At 38.4% G+C, this 12717-nt stretch overlaps 1 protein-coding gene across 4 annotated transcripts; it reads right to left on the bottom strand.

Annotated features, from left to right (window-relative positions):
* Positions 1 to 822: 822 nt before the first annotated feature.
* LOC131306319 (leucine-rich repeat receptor protein kinase HPCA1-like) lies at positions 823 to 12399 on the bottom strand. Of its 4 annotated transcripts, none has more exons than XM_058332473.1 (19): positions 11589 to 12399; positions 9733 to 9853; positions 9565 to 9636; positions 8753 to 8827; positions 8602 to 8673; positions 8098 to 8259; positions 7941 to 8015; positions 7114 to 7185; positions 6941 to 7012; positions 6773 to 6841; positions 6543 to 6617; positions 5353 to 5424; positions 5093 to 5227; positions 4503 to 4978; positions 4192 to 4344; positions 3965 to 4101; positions 3371 to 3590; positions 2403 to 2638; positions 823 to 1691 (listed from the first exon to the last, which is right to left on the bottom strand). In XM_058332473.1, the coding sequence occupies exons 1-19, from the start codon at positions 11668 to 11670 to the stop codon at positions 1254 to 1256; spliced, it is 2814 nt and encodes a 937-aa protein (XP_058188456.1). In that variant the 5' UTR covers positions 11671 to 12399; the 3' UTR covers positions 823 to 1253. The 4 variants fall into 4 exon arrangements, with proteins under 4 accessions (XP_058188456.1, XP_058188458.1, XP_058188457.1 ...); XM_058332475.1 differs by having other exon boundaries at positions 4192 to 4332; positions 11589 to 12398; XM_058332474.1 differs by having other exon boundaries at positions 4192 to 4335; positions 11589 to 12396.
* Between the last annotated feature and the right edge of the window lie 318 nt (positions 12400 to 12717).

Below are 12717 nucleotides of genomic sequence, written 5' to 3'. Positions count from 1 at the left end.
TCATTTTAATATAGTAAGAGCGCCCTTATAATAAGTTTATATATATATGTGTGTGTGTGTGTGTGTGTGTGTGTGTGTGTGTGCGCGAGCGCGCGCGCGATCAAGACAAAACGAGGATTTTGTCGTATGGGGTGTCCAATTTGTTGGAGTTCAGCATGGTGGAATGGAAGTATCAAAGCATCCCATTGTAATAAGATTGTAATAAGCAAATGAGTGTAAATAAACAAATTTAACAACAATCTTCGAAAAATACCCCATATTGTAATAAGCAAAGTTACAAGTCTTTTAGTAAATAACCAAATTCCACTAATTCCAGAACCAAACTTAACAACTTTTACCAATAACCAAAACTCAAAAACACTCCACATTGGAATTTTCTCATCGAGACGAATAATTTGATATGGTCGGATTCTTGATTGAAACTCGTTTACGATTGGACATGTGTGCATTATGTATTGTGGGGTGTTTTTTGGTTAGGGATGCAAAAATAACTAATGTAGAGATAGAGGTTGTTAAGTTTAATTATGAACTAAATGGATAATGAAATGCTAAAGTGACATATTTTGATTATTGGTTTTGATTATTCCAGTAGCGGATGCTCTTAGAAGACAAAAAAAATTTACAGGAAGTATAAACATTTTATCCCGCAATTTTTGCGATGTAGATTTATGTGTGTATGTACCCTATATTGAAATTTTATTTTCAATATAGAAAAACTTTTTTTTTTACATCAAAAAAAAACTTCATAGATAGATAAAAGTCATTACAAGAGTCATAGAAAACTTAAAGAGTCAATTGGGTCCAAACCAAAAAATATTGACCTGGCGTCACAAATCACGAATTTTTTCACTTGTATTTACTATTTGACCTTTGTTTATGCAGAGTATATTTATGGGTGTATCACAGTGGATTAAATAAATTGAACAGTACATAAATCTCTGTGATAAGGAAAGATAAGGAAAGGAAAATGCTGAAGACACATGTTCGAAAACAGATCTGAACACAGATGTAATCGGAGCCGCACGACGCTTTTGGATCGCATGTACATATCGTAGACATCACATGTGTTGGACCGCTCTTTGCGTCTGGATTCCCACGGTACAACTTGTGAGAAAAACCTTCTTAAAGCCAGATAAAAACATGGCAAAGGGATCAAATGAGTCGAAAATATCTTATTAATCAGGAAGAGCCCCCTCCTGCCCATGTCTTGATTACATCTTCCACTTGCAATCAGCATAAAACCAAAAAGAAACTCAATCACCCTCCACACGAAAAGGAACAAAGCTGACACTAGAATCAAAGCCGTCTGTTTTTGCCTCAAAGCTTGAGAGATTGAATACCACAAATTTGTTTGAACCAGCCTCCTGAATGATGTTCTCAATCTCCCTCACCACTTCACCCATTTTAGGCCGGCCGCGACTTATCTCACCAACACAACTCATTGCCAGGTCCAGAAACTTCTCTAAACATACCAATGAAGTGCCCCAACCCATTGCGGGGTCGAGAATCTCAAGAAGCTCGGACGGGTCACTTGCATTGTCCATTGCCTCCTTGACCTCCCACACAATGTTCTTTCCGCGCTCTATTGGTTTTCTTCCGGTTATCAGCTCCAAAAGTACAATGCCAAAGCTATAAACATCGCTCTTCTGGGTTAGTTGTTGGGTCATGTAATATTCCGGATCCACGTACCCCTGGATCAGAATGTTATCAGTTCAATACATTTCATCCTAAGCCAAGAGTATAACATCTTAAACGAACCAACAAACTCAAGTTCAACATTGCTCATTATATAAAAAGGTTTTTACCCTGTGCATCTCTTAAAGGCATTCAAAATGCCACACGTTCACAAGGATAAATCTTGGGGCCAAGCATTTCTAAACCTGCTACGCGAGATTGTGTGCATGTGAACGACGCCAGCATATGGGCTAGAACTTGCAAAATGAGTGCATAATGAAAAGGTGCAAAAGAAGTGCTGCTGTGCACTTCGCGCATCAAATCTTGACCATCAACTTAATTTTGCTGAACTACACTCCGAAGTCAGACTTTGAAAATTTTGCTATTTGTACCAAGTCAAAAATATATATACAGGAAATGGTTAAGTAAAAGTTCCCAGAATATCACATGAACCACAATCACTTTAGAAAAAACTGTGTTCTTAATTTTGTTCTTCAAATTTTCCCTCTCCCCTAGACCTTACCACAAGCGGGAGCATTAGGCATTGAATATGCCTTTACCTTCTTGTAGAGACAGAAATTAGTAGACGCCCAAGAGGGACAAGTATGTAGAACTCTAACAACTACAATCATTCTCCATCCCTCGTCTTCCCAAATACACTTCACACTGGCCAAGAATAATTAGTGTTATCCTGGATAGCGTAAAGGATTTGAAGGTTGTGTACTTACCATTGTTCCCTTGACTTCAGTGGTTATATAACTTTTTCCAGTATCACTGATAGGCTTGGATATACCAAAATCGGCAACTTTTGCACTTAAGTTATCATCTAGGAGGATATTTGAGGGTTTGACATCCCTGTGTATTATGGGAGGGTTTGCAAGCTCGTGCAAATATGCTAGACCTCTGGCTGCATCAAGGGCTACTCTAAGTCTCCTCATCCAATCCATACGGATTCCTGATTTTCCTGCACGGGATGCAGATTACCAATAGAGCAGTTAATTATAGATTCTTGTTTCACGTTCAAGGGATATTGGCTTTGTTAAGGAAGTCAATCTGTATGAAAAAACAGCATATCAATTCAACAAAATCCATAGTCTTTATACTGTTCATTGGGGTGAAAATGTACATCAGAGCATTATGGATGAGCAGCTTGCAGGTTGAAGGGCTGGAGGGTATAGAAGTTTCTCCAAATGTTCCATTTGATGCAGCGGAAACCATTTCCTCCTGATAATTTTTTTTTTTTTTTTGGTGTTGGTGCAACAGAAAGCAGAAGTTTACAGAACATGCCTCTTGTGGTCAATGCAAAACAAGTTGATTTTCGTGGAAAAACGTTTGACCGTTTCTAAGGGTGGAAACGTTTTCGCACCAGAAGTACAATCACACAAAGTCAACGGAAAAAAATCCGTGGAAATGAGAAATGAGTCGACTTTCGCAAGTTTCTACTTCTCAAATGTGGAAAACCTTTCCCAGATCAGCACTAACCACCACCTCTATTCGATGCTCCTTTATTACTGTCTTCTTACTAGGTATCAATTTAATTCACGAAAACCTAAATTGATTCTCCTTTATGTTGTCTGGATTATAACATACCAGTTATCTCACCACTTTCTTTATCCCTTACAAGTCTGCTATAGCAGCACCAATAGATAGGAGCATTAAGGTTCAGCAGAGAAAGAAAAGAGAAGAGTGGAAGTACCTGAAAGGCTGTCAATGAGAGTACCGTTGGGAATATACTCATAGATCAGCATTTGTTCCCCTTTACTGTAACAGAAGCCCGCAAGGCCGACAACATTCTTGTGATGAATCCTCGATAGAAGCTCAATCTCAGTTTTGAACTCATTAGCACCTTGCAGAGAACCCGGCTGAGCTCTTTTGATGGCAACTAATTGACCAGTGTCAAGGGTTCCTCTATAAACCTGTCGAAATGGGACAAATTTTGGAAACTAAACTTCAATGAACAATCTTACAATTTCACAACAAGTATTTGCCCAAAGTAAATTGGAATTGGGCTCAGGGTGATAATAGACAAGAAAAGCTACTTTGACATGCTACATAACAAAATTATGCCATTTCCTGTTACATATTTTTTTAACAACTAACTTTTGACATTGCAATTAAGATTACAGGATGATTGAGACACTTTTATATCTCTATTGTACGTTTCCCATTTCAAAATCATTGTTTCTTTTTCTTTCCCTTTTGTTTCAAATTTCGTGCATCACATAGGTTCATTCACAGTTGGTTCAGGCAAGAGTTCTTAAACCCCAGTAAAAATGCTAAATGATGATACCTTCCCATAGCCCCCGGAGCCAATGTGCTTGGATTCTGAAAAATCGTCGGTGCATTTTTTAAGCTCTTCAAATGAGAAACATCTTGCTCCTTTTAAACGGGGAAAGCTGTCACTCCTCATTTCATGGTTCAAGGATGCTGCATTTGTAACACACAGGTCTAAGAATAGCCAGTCTAGAATAGTTTTGACACTTGTAAAAACTGTTTTCAGTTATTTGCTGATCTCACCAGATGTATTGTGCGCAAGTGCCCTTGTTACTCTTCTCCTTTGTTGTAAAGCATAAACGCCCACACAGAGTAGTAATAAAACTAGCACAGAACTACTAACTGCTGCTCCAATGATAATGCCAGTCTTCGATGATGACTTCACTTCTGTAGCTACTAGATGTCAGAGAAAGAAAGATGAAGTGAATCCTAAAACATAAGAAGGGGTCACTGCATAATTTAAGATCCCCCTCCCCAGGCTGCAGCCTCTGATGTACAAAAAACGCATTAAAATATGCAATGTTGTACCCATTTTAGCAGGAAACTATTATTACCTCCAAAGAGAGGATAACTTTCATCGGTAAAATAGAAGGGCCCAAAATAACTGATGACCTGTGGAGGTTGGCGGTTGAGAAGGGTCCCAATTGCAGAAATTCCTGTTCTATTGAAATAATCTTGGCCAGAAGGAAAGACGTTCAGAGTGAATTGTCGGAAAAAGTAAGTATCAAAGGTCGGATTACTAAGCAAAATTGAATCAACTGGAAGTAGATTCTCCCGAAAAGCATTCATCAGAAACCCCGACAGATACGAAAAGTAACTTGAGTTGTGGTTTGAGAAGGAAAAATATATGAAGTGTAGGGTTCCTGTGTACGGAATTGCACATCTACACAGCGGGCTTAATGTTTCACCCAATTGGCAGACCGTAGGTGTACAGTTGTTTGCTAAAGTTATGTATGAAGAGTTTGTCTTCTGTACTCCACAGTAGCTTTCTGTTCCTTGAATTCCAACACAAATTGGGTTACTCGCAAGTCTGCACAAGAGAAAACAAAATAACTTCCATATTTCATCAGTCTTCCAGACAGGATAGAGATAGAATAAAAATGGCCGAAACAAAAGCAGATGAAAATAAATTTATATTGCTTACTTCAACTCCGTATCATTTCCTGTGCCTAGTTCAAGGTTCGTGATGGAATTGTTTTGCAGATCAAGGAGTCCCAGTTGGTTGCTATTGCTGGCGCTCAAATTCAAGCTTCCACTAAGTTGGTTGTTACTCAGTACACTGATACCATTTGTCAAAACACATACCCCATAACTGTCAGTTCTCTATAGCATACAGATACTGAGACACAACCGCTTTGAAATCTTAGAAAAATGGATATGGTGTTACTCGAGACTGATACTCACACAGTCACCAAATTAGGAGAGTTGAACAGGTCGACTGGAATTACTCCTTCGAGTTGTGTGCGTTCCATCAATCTGTCAGCACATGGTTGGAGAAACAATTACCTCTACAAACAAGTGTATTAAACCTCTTCTTATAAACAGGAATGAATTAAGTGCAGTAAGACAAGAAAAGACACCAATCCACCCTCACAGAGCAACCCCTACATGCATGCAAGGGAGAGGAGGGTGGTATGCAAGGTACAAGTCTAGGAAACTGTCTTTGAAATAGCCAGTTCCAAGCCAAAAGAAATATCAAAGCTTGGATGCAGACAATGACGCAACTACCATATCTTCTATTTTATAGTATTAGTTTATGAGACAAAGAAAAGAACAGTTTCCCGGTGTGTACTGGGGTGGAGACTGGAGAAAAAGTGATAAAAAGAACTACCTCGACAATATATTGAAGCAAAGAAGTATTCATCGAAGTCTGTTTCCTAATACACAAGACTGAGGACTATAAGGAATGTAAGGTATTTAGTCGAGTTAGAGGTACAATCAAAGGGTTGGTACTATTCGCTTATATTGCTTCAATCATCTCAGAGTCAAGAGACTGCTGTCTATAGATTGAGCTTGTCACTGGCATCACTTACGAATAAGAGATAAACAGCTCAAAAGACTCCGATGCATGACAAAACAAAAACCAATGGTAAATGGCTTGTCTCTAAGGCACCACAAGGACAAGAAGAACCTAGTCATGGTATGAAAGAACAACAGAAACCATAATAGGAAGAAATCCTAGTAGGAGCTAAGACACGGATATGCAACTGAGACAAGGAGAGAGCGCTCCCTATGGCCCCGCTTCTCCCTTTGCCAACATCTTCAGATCTTACTTTGAAAGCCATATTTTGACCCCACCAAAATGCAGCAACATGGAGACAAATACAATACATGGTTAATAAACACATACGATCGTGAGTTGTTTATCTTTTCCGCCAATGTAATAACATATCTCATCCTCGGATCAAAAAAAAAAACATATCTCATCCTAACAACATGATAAGAAACCAAATTTTCACATTTTATATATCACGGGAAGTGTTAATACAGAGTTCTCATAGCTACAAGAGAAAGGTCTATCCCAAAATAAATTACCAGATTTAGGCTTCAGAAGTTCTGAGCCAAGAGAGAGAGAGAGAGAGAGAGAGAGGTACATTGTCATCAAAGCCGATATGTTTGTAAACCACGGAGGAATAACTGATGGGCTGAAACTGTTATTGCTTAAATCCCTGCACATCGCTTTTTGGTCAGAGATAATAGCCTATTAAACTACAAAAACTAGAGAGTATATCTGCAAAAAGAAGTCATAGAAAAGATGGAGAAGTGGCAAAAGAAATTGTTTATGAAAGAGAATAGAACAACTTTCAGAAGATAATGCTCTTACACATAGTAGAGGGAGTTCATGCCAGTTAGGTTAGGAACAGGTCCAATCAGATTGTTGTTGGACAAGTACCTGAAAATGCATAAGAATATACCCTTTTCTTAATAAGATTAAAAAGCTGAGTACAGCTGCAAGAATTATAAAGGAAAATTTCCTCTTTTGTCGTCTTACAGCTGTGTGAGACTTGTTAGGTTGTTGAGGTTTATAGGGACAGATCCATTCAAGAAATTTGAATCCAGACGTCTGTGTCAAAACAAGACATTCAACACTCTAATTTCAAAAAGATTCCTGGTCAGCAAGAAGTCCCAGTATTAATCTTCTGGACAAGTGATATCGATACTCACAACACCAGTAAGGTCTGCACATATCCTAGCGTAGAAGGGATGCCGCCAGTAAGCTGGTTGTTGTCCAGAACACTGCCCAAGAATTATAATATTTCCATACTTGAGAACAGTCAATAATGTATCCAAGCTTCAGTTATTATTAGGACAACAAGGATCTTTCAAGATTTGGAATCAACTCTGGTTCCCTAGCCAAGACAACTAAATCTAATGTTTGCAGATTAAAAAAAAAATTATATCCTGCGTACTTCAGTTCTTAAAGAAAAGTAACCATTACGAACTTCTAGCTAATCATGATCAAGTTAGATTGAGAAGCAGTTGAGTGACCTGAGCAAAGAGAAAATATCCCCCACAGAAATTGCTGAGAAGCTGAAGAAATTATCCAGCTACATTGGGAACTATTTCCGACATATCAACAGTAAGAAATATAATTAGAGGACTAGCCTCCCATTATCTTCCCTCTTCAAGTTGCCAAAAAAGCTTCCTTGCAGGATTTCCTTCTATAGGAAGGTTAAGTGAGAGTTTTAGTTTCTCAAAGGAAATCGAATGCAAGCTACATTAGAATGCAGCCTCTTCTCATGAAAGCACCCCTTTGACATGGACTATCCATAAGAAAAGAAGATATGCATGCCCGTATTGAAATAAAAAGTTAAATGTCCGGTAGACACACATACTCAAACTCACTACGGAAGCCTGTAATCTCTTTTTACTCACACTTTACAGCAAGCAAAAAATGTCCACTGACAACAGATTTCATCATGTGGAGACAACAAATGGCCATTCAGTAATAAACCACTGATTCTATTGAGTAACCAGATCAACAGACTTACAGGTGTATCGGAGTCATACTTGAGCTGAAAAATCGAGGTGGAATGGGACCAGAGAGCTGATTTGTTCCCAAATGGCTGTGACAGAACTTTCCATGAATTCCACAAATAATAGACATTTGAAGTAAAGAATTTGGCATTTCAGAAAGATAATACATACAAGTGCTTGGTATTAACTAGCATATCGACACCAGATAAGCTCGCATTAGAAACAGGAATGGATCCACTAAGCTTGTTGTCATTTAGATCCAGCCGGTAGAGCTTAGATAGATTACCAATGGAATTGGGAATCGGCCCGTTGAAGCTGTTGTTGTTTAAAGCTCTGCAAAGAGTGGCAACAGCAAAACTTTCTAAGATATAGAATGCACTAAAACATAAGACCAAATATTTGAGCTGGAACTTTCCAAGGTCAAGGATGAACAAGGAAAAAATAAATGAGTTAGAGGGGAAGTTTCTAACGGAGATTTGAGAAATATGGAAAATATCATCATCTAATGCTTTATATCCAGCATGGGGAAGATTTTATTTTATCAGCACCATGGGTAAGATATCTTGAGGCATTACAAATTATAATCCCATATTTTTGGGCTTCTAGAAGAAAATAATCTGTAATGAACAACCCTTCATTGTATCGAGAGAATTTCTCCAAAGTAGAAATCCTTACAGATAAACCAGGTTCTGTAGAGATCCTATAGATTCTGGAATTGGACCAAAGAAACTGCAACCGACCAGGATTCTGCAAGCAACAGAAAATGCTTATCAAACGTTACCAAATTTAGGAAGGCTAATTTCCCAGAAACAAACATCTTCCTTACAATGCTGATAAATTCGTCAAACTCCCAATTGAAGATGGAAGAGTCCCTTTGAAACCCCTGTTGTTTGAGAGATCTCTGTATGAAGAAGCAATTAGTATTACGGAAGTAAAGATGTGTTTATTGGCTATAGAAGTATGGAAACATTCTCCTGGACATTCATGCGGGATTGGTGAAAGAGAGGAACTTCGAAAAGTGTGAATTGGGTAGTCGAAGATTCAGAATACCTCAGACAATAATGTCTAGTCCAACTAACAGTTCCATAGATGCAAATACATAACGTTCTATGAATCAAATCTCTACTTCTTCTACAAACACTACAAAAACATTCTGCTCTGAAGATAGAGTTGTAACTTGTTCACTTGAAAATCTTGAGAATTGTTGCATCCAATGAATTAATAAAGCCTTTGAAGGTTTTAACCAAGCAATTTTTGTTAAATAGCAATTGAGAAAGCAGTTGAAAAACACATTGAAAACTACAGGGCTGTTATATACTTTATGGAATTAGAGATCGAATTAGGGACATTTAGTTTTTTTTTTTTCGGACCTGAGCGTCTATACCCAATCTAAAGTGGATCAAACTATGAAAACATGACCGCATATTATCACATTCGAAAGCTGTACTGAAAAGTCCAGCAAAGGTTGGTCAACAAGGTACTTGGCTCATTAATAACGAGATCATCCAATATATGCTCACCGTGACTGCTATCGAGAAGTAAAATCAAGGCTATATGCCAAAAGATACTAGATAATGCAGTCCACAAAACTTATATTGACATGATTAATCACAAGACAAAGTACAAGCAGAGAATTACAGATACTGTAGCTCGGATAATGATGGAATGTCTCCAAACTCGGTACCCATTACGTTCATTCCTTGCAAATTCCTGTCAATTGACAATTGCCAGGTTAAACTCAGTCACTCAAGAATCAGAGAGCTAAAATAAGAACATTTTGTGGGTACTGATTAAGAACTGAATTACATAGAGGTCACACGTGAATTGGTGCAATTAATCCCATCCCAACCACTGCCGCAAGGATCTGATCCAATCCAGTTACGTGGCAGGTTCTGCCAGCTTGCTTTGATAGAAAAGAGGACAGCGACTGCATCAGAAAGCAAACATGATTTTCAAGTTTTAAAACAACAAAACCTCTTCCCGAAAATTCTACTAGTTCTTCCCAAGTAAACGGAAGATTTTAAAAGGTCAAGTGGAAGCATTTTATGCCAGACAAAAGCATTAGAATTCAACAGTAGTATGTTGAATAAGAGAACAGCAACTCTTGCATGATTTCCTTGGGTATTTCGTGCAACAGAAAGAAATGGTGCACCTTCCTACAGTTTTTTTGATCCGCCACCTTCCTACAGTTCAATAGGCATTTTTTCCTGCAAAGAACTACCAAGTACCTTGTATTACAGTCAGAGGTTACTTAAGACTGCCTAATGAGTAATGAGCTGAAATCTTAAACGCTCATTCAAGTAAGCTTAAGCCAAGCGTCCTGTCAGATATTTTCCCAGCAGATCGAATGTATTAGTAACCATTAATTTAGCTCCATATTTTAGAATGTGTACAAATACAGTCAAGGACGTAATTGGGAGTTCACTCAAAAGAGCTAGCTAAGGAGATGTCCTTTGATTTCACTGGTCCTAGTTATATACCCAAGACTCCACTCATGAACTTCTTATGTACATGCCAACAAAGGCTCAGGGTAGTTAGATAAGGGTCACAGGCACATTTGAAGGCAATGGCCAAAAATATTGAGCAGGACTAAGATTATACAGTTAAAACCATTCTAGGTGAAGCGAACTGTTTAAGACTTGATTAGTACATGCCCTCTGCATGTATGGATTTGTAGACATACTGGAGGAAACAAAACGACCCACTGTCCATCACACGCCATTTGAATCACAAGCCTAACCTCACATCAGCACTTCTGAGCAGGAACAAAAATTTGGAGCCTTGAATGCTAACCACGATCTTGCCCCGAAATGAATTCAACTATAAAACGACATAATGTCTTTGTTTTAAGACAATCAAAGGTAATTCTCTGTAAAGTTACAACAGATGAAACACAAGTAAAGCAGGTCATTCGTCCTAAGCCATTCGTGTGTCGCATGATTGAATGGTTTGGTTCATAAAATCACTGAAATATTTTTCATGTCTACAACCGTATAATAATCAGCCACGTTTTTAAAGATGAATGTGGTTTTATCCCTCAAGAGGCAAATGCAGGCCTCAAGTTGTAAGTATTTGGGATTCTAATTTTAAGGTTGACGAAAAACATAAAATTATTAAAATAAATAAATTACAAAAAATAGAGAGTTTGACAACAATGCTAAGTTATAAAAGTTCCTCTAAACCTAGAAATACAGTGCTATTATAGGTTCAGAAATTTTATACGCAAAGGCTACAAAGCACACACAAATAAGAGGTACTCTTTCACTTTAAGCAAAGACTGGTAGGTTCAGAGGACGGTGAGAGTATGAAGATCTATTGGTCATCTTGTTCCGAGAAGCATACGCGTCAAATGAAATGTTTAAAAATTAGCAAAAGGCGCACTTTGTGCGAATGTCCTTGAGGCAAGGCCTAGGATTGGAGTGTAAGGCACAAATTTGAACGACTCAGAGGCGTTTTTTCAATAGCCTAGCCTTGATGCGAAACTCGGGGCAAGCCTCAACTTGGCCTTTAAAAACATCAATAATCAAGATGTATGTGACTACGACGAACTACAAACTGATCATGAATTCATCAAGAAACATTTATTATTACATCAAGAAAGATATAGTTCTGATTGATAATATCAAAAAACTAGTGTACAGTCAATGACTAAAGCAACTTACCATCACCAGGATCTGTTTCTCCAGCTATAAACAAAATTTGAGCGATGATAACAAAAAGGAAGGCCTGAAATTGTTTACCCATTTCTCCACAAACAACAATATCTTCAAGTTCAAGTTATTCAACCCAATTAGTATTCCAACAGAAGGGTATCAAAAACCCCAGCTAAGCAGGAGTTTTGATCAATTCTCAGCGAAAACTAATCAAATGTATACCAAGCTTGAACACCAAGTCGCTGGTGGTTTAAGACCGGGAGTTAAAAGGGTTTGCTCCTTCCTAAACTTAAAAGGGTTTGCTCCTCCCTAAAGTCCCGGCCTCCAAACTTCTCTGCAAACGAGCGTGTAGGAAGTCCCAGCCTCCAAACTTCTCTCTTGCAGGCCAGTGTGAATTCACACGGGCCTCTACTTCAAATGGGGCTCAACGAGACCGAGGTGTGCGTAAGCTCAGCTGGACATTATAGGATATCGGGGAAAAAAAGGTTGAACACAATCACACTCCATCGACAAACCCTCCCCAGGCAAAGATATATATATCTCTATGACATGTGAAGAGTGATGATAGTATATGACAACATGAAATTATCTTGGTCAACCCAATGCTTAAGATTACAATATAGCAATAATTGCTAGTAATCCCCACAATCATATTCTTTATTCTTATCTGATAAGGACCCAGAAGCCGAATCTTTAGGCTGTTTACGTAGAAGTTAACAATTGGAAATCTTAGCCATATGAGTGGAAGTTATAGGGGGGTTTTGGGAGGTAAGTGAGCCGTCAATGATAGTGATAGAGATGATATCCTAGAGGGGTAACCGGTGGTTTCATGATCTGCTTTTTTAGTTTGTTTTTCGAAATGTGAAGGTAAGCAGGGTTGAGGATTGCTCTCAGGTCGCTTTCTTTCTTTCCGGGAAGAAAGTAACTCCATAACTAAGCAACCAGAAACAATATTGGCCCAAGAGGAAGAAACGTTCAAGACATAGCTTGTGCAAGCAGCATCGGCTTTAAATCCAGACATTCTCTGTGTTTGGAAAAACTTGGTAACCTATTAGGGTCAAGTCAGAAGACAAAAACCTCTTCTGAATCCCCTTGTTCCGTTGTTAATGGCCTTTCTTTAACCGGATTGGAAAGAAAA

The sequence above is a fragment of the Rhododendron vialii genome, chromosome 11a (assembly GCF_030253575.1).
Source record: "Rhododendron vialii isolate Sample 1 chromosome 11a, ASM3025357v1".
In the NCBI taxonomy this organism is placed as follows: Eukaryota; Viridiplantae; Streptophyta; class Magnoliopsida; order Ericales; family Ericaceae; genus Rhododendron; species Rhododendron vialii.
Note: the sequence above shows the minus strand (reverse complement) of the source record. Positions and strands in the feature narration are given on the sequence as shown.

Excerpts from the sequence above, each read along its gene's own strand:
- LOC131306319 (XM_058332473.1), bottom strand. The coding sequence starts at position 11,670 with ATGGGTAAACAATTTCAGGCCTTCCTTTTTGTTATCATCGCTCAAATT. Across the intron at positions 8,016-8,097 it reads CTAGTTAATACCAAGCACTT|CCATTTGGGAACAAATCAGC; the intron begins GTATGTATTATC and ends GTTCTGTCACAG. Across the intron at positions 6,618-6,772 it reads ATGAACTCCCTCTACTATGT|GGATTTAAGCAATAACAGTT; the intron begins GTAAGAGCATTA and ends AGCGATGTGCAG.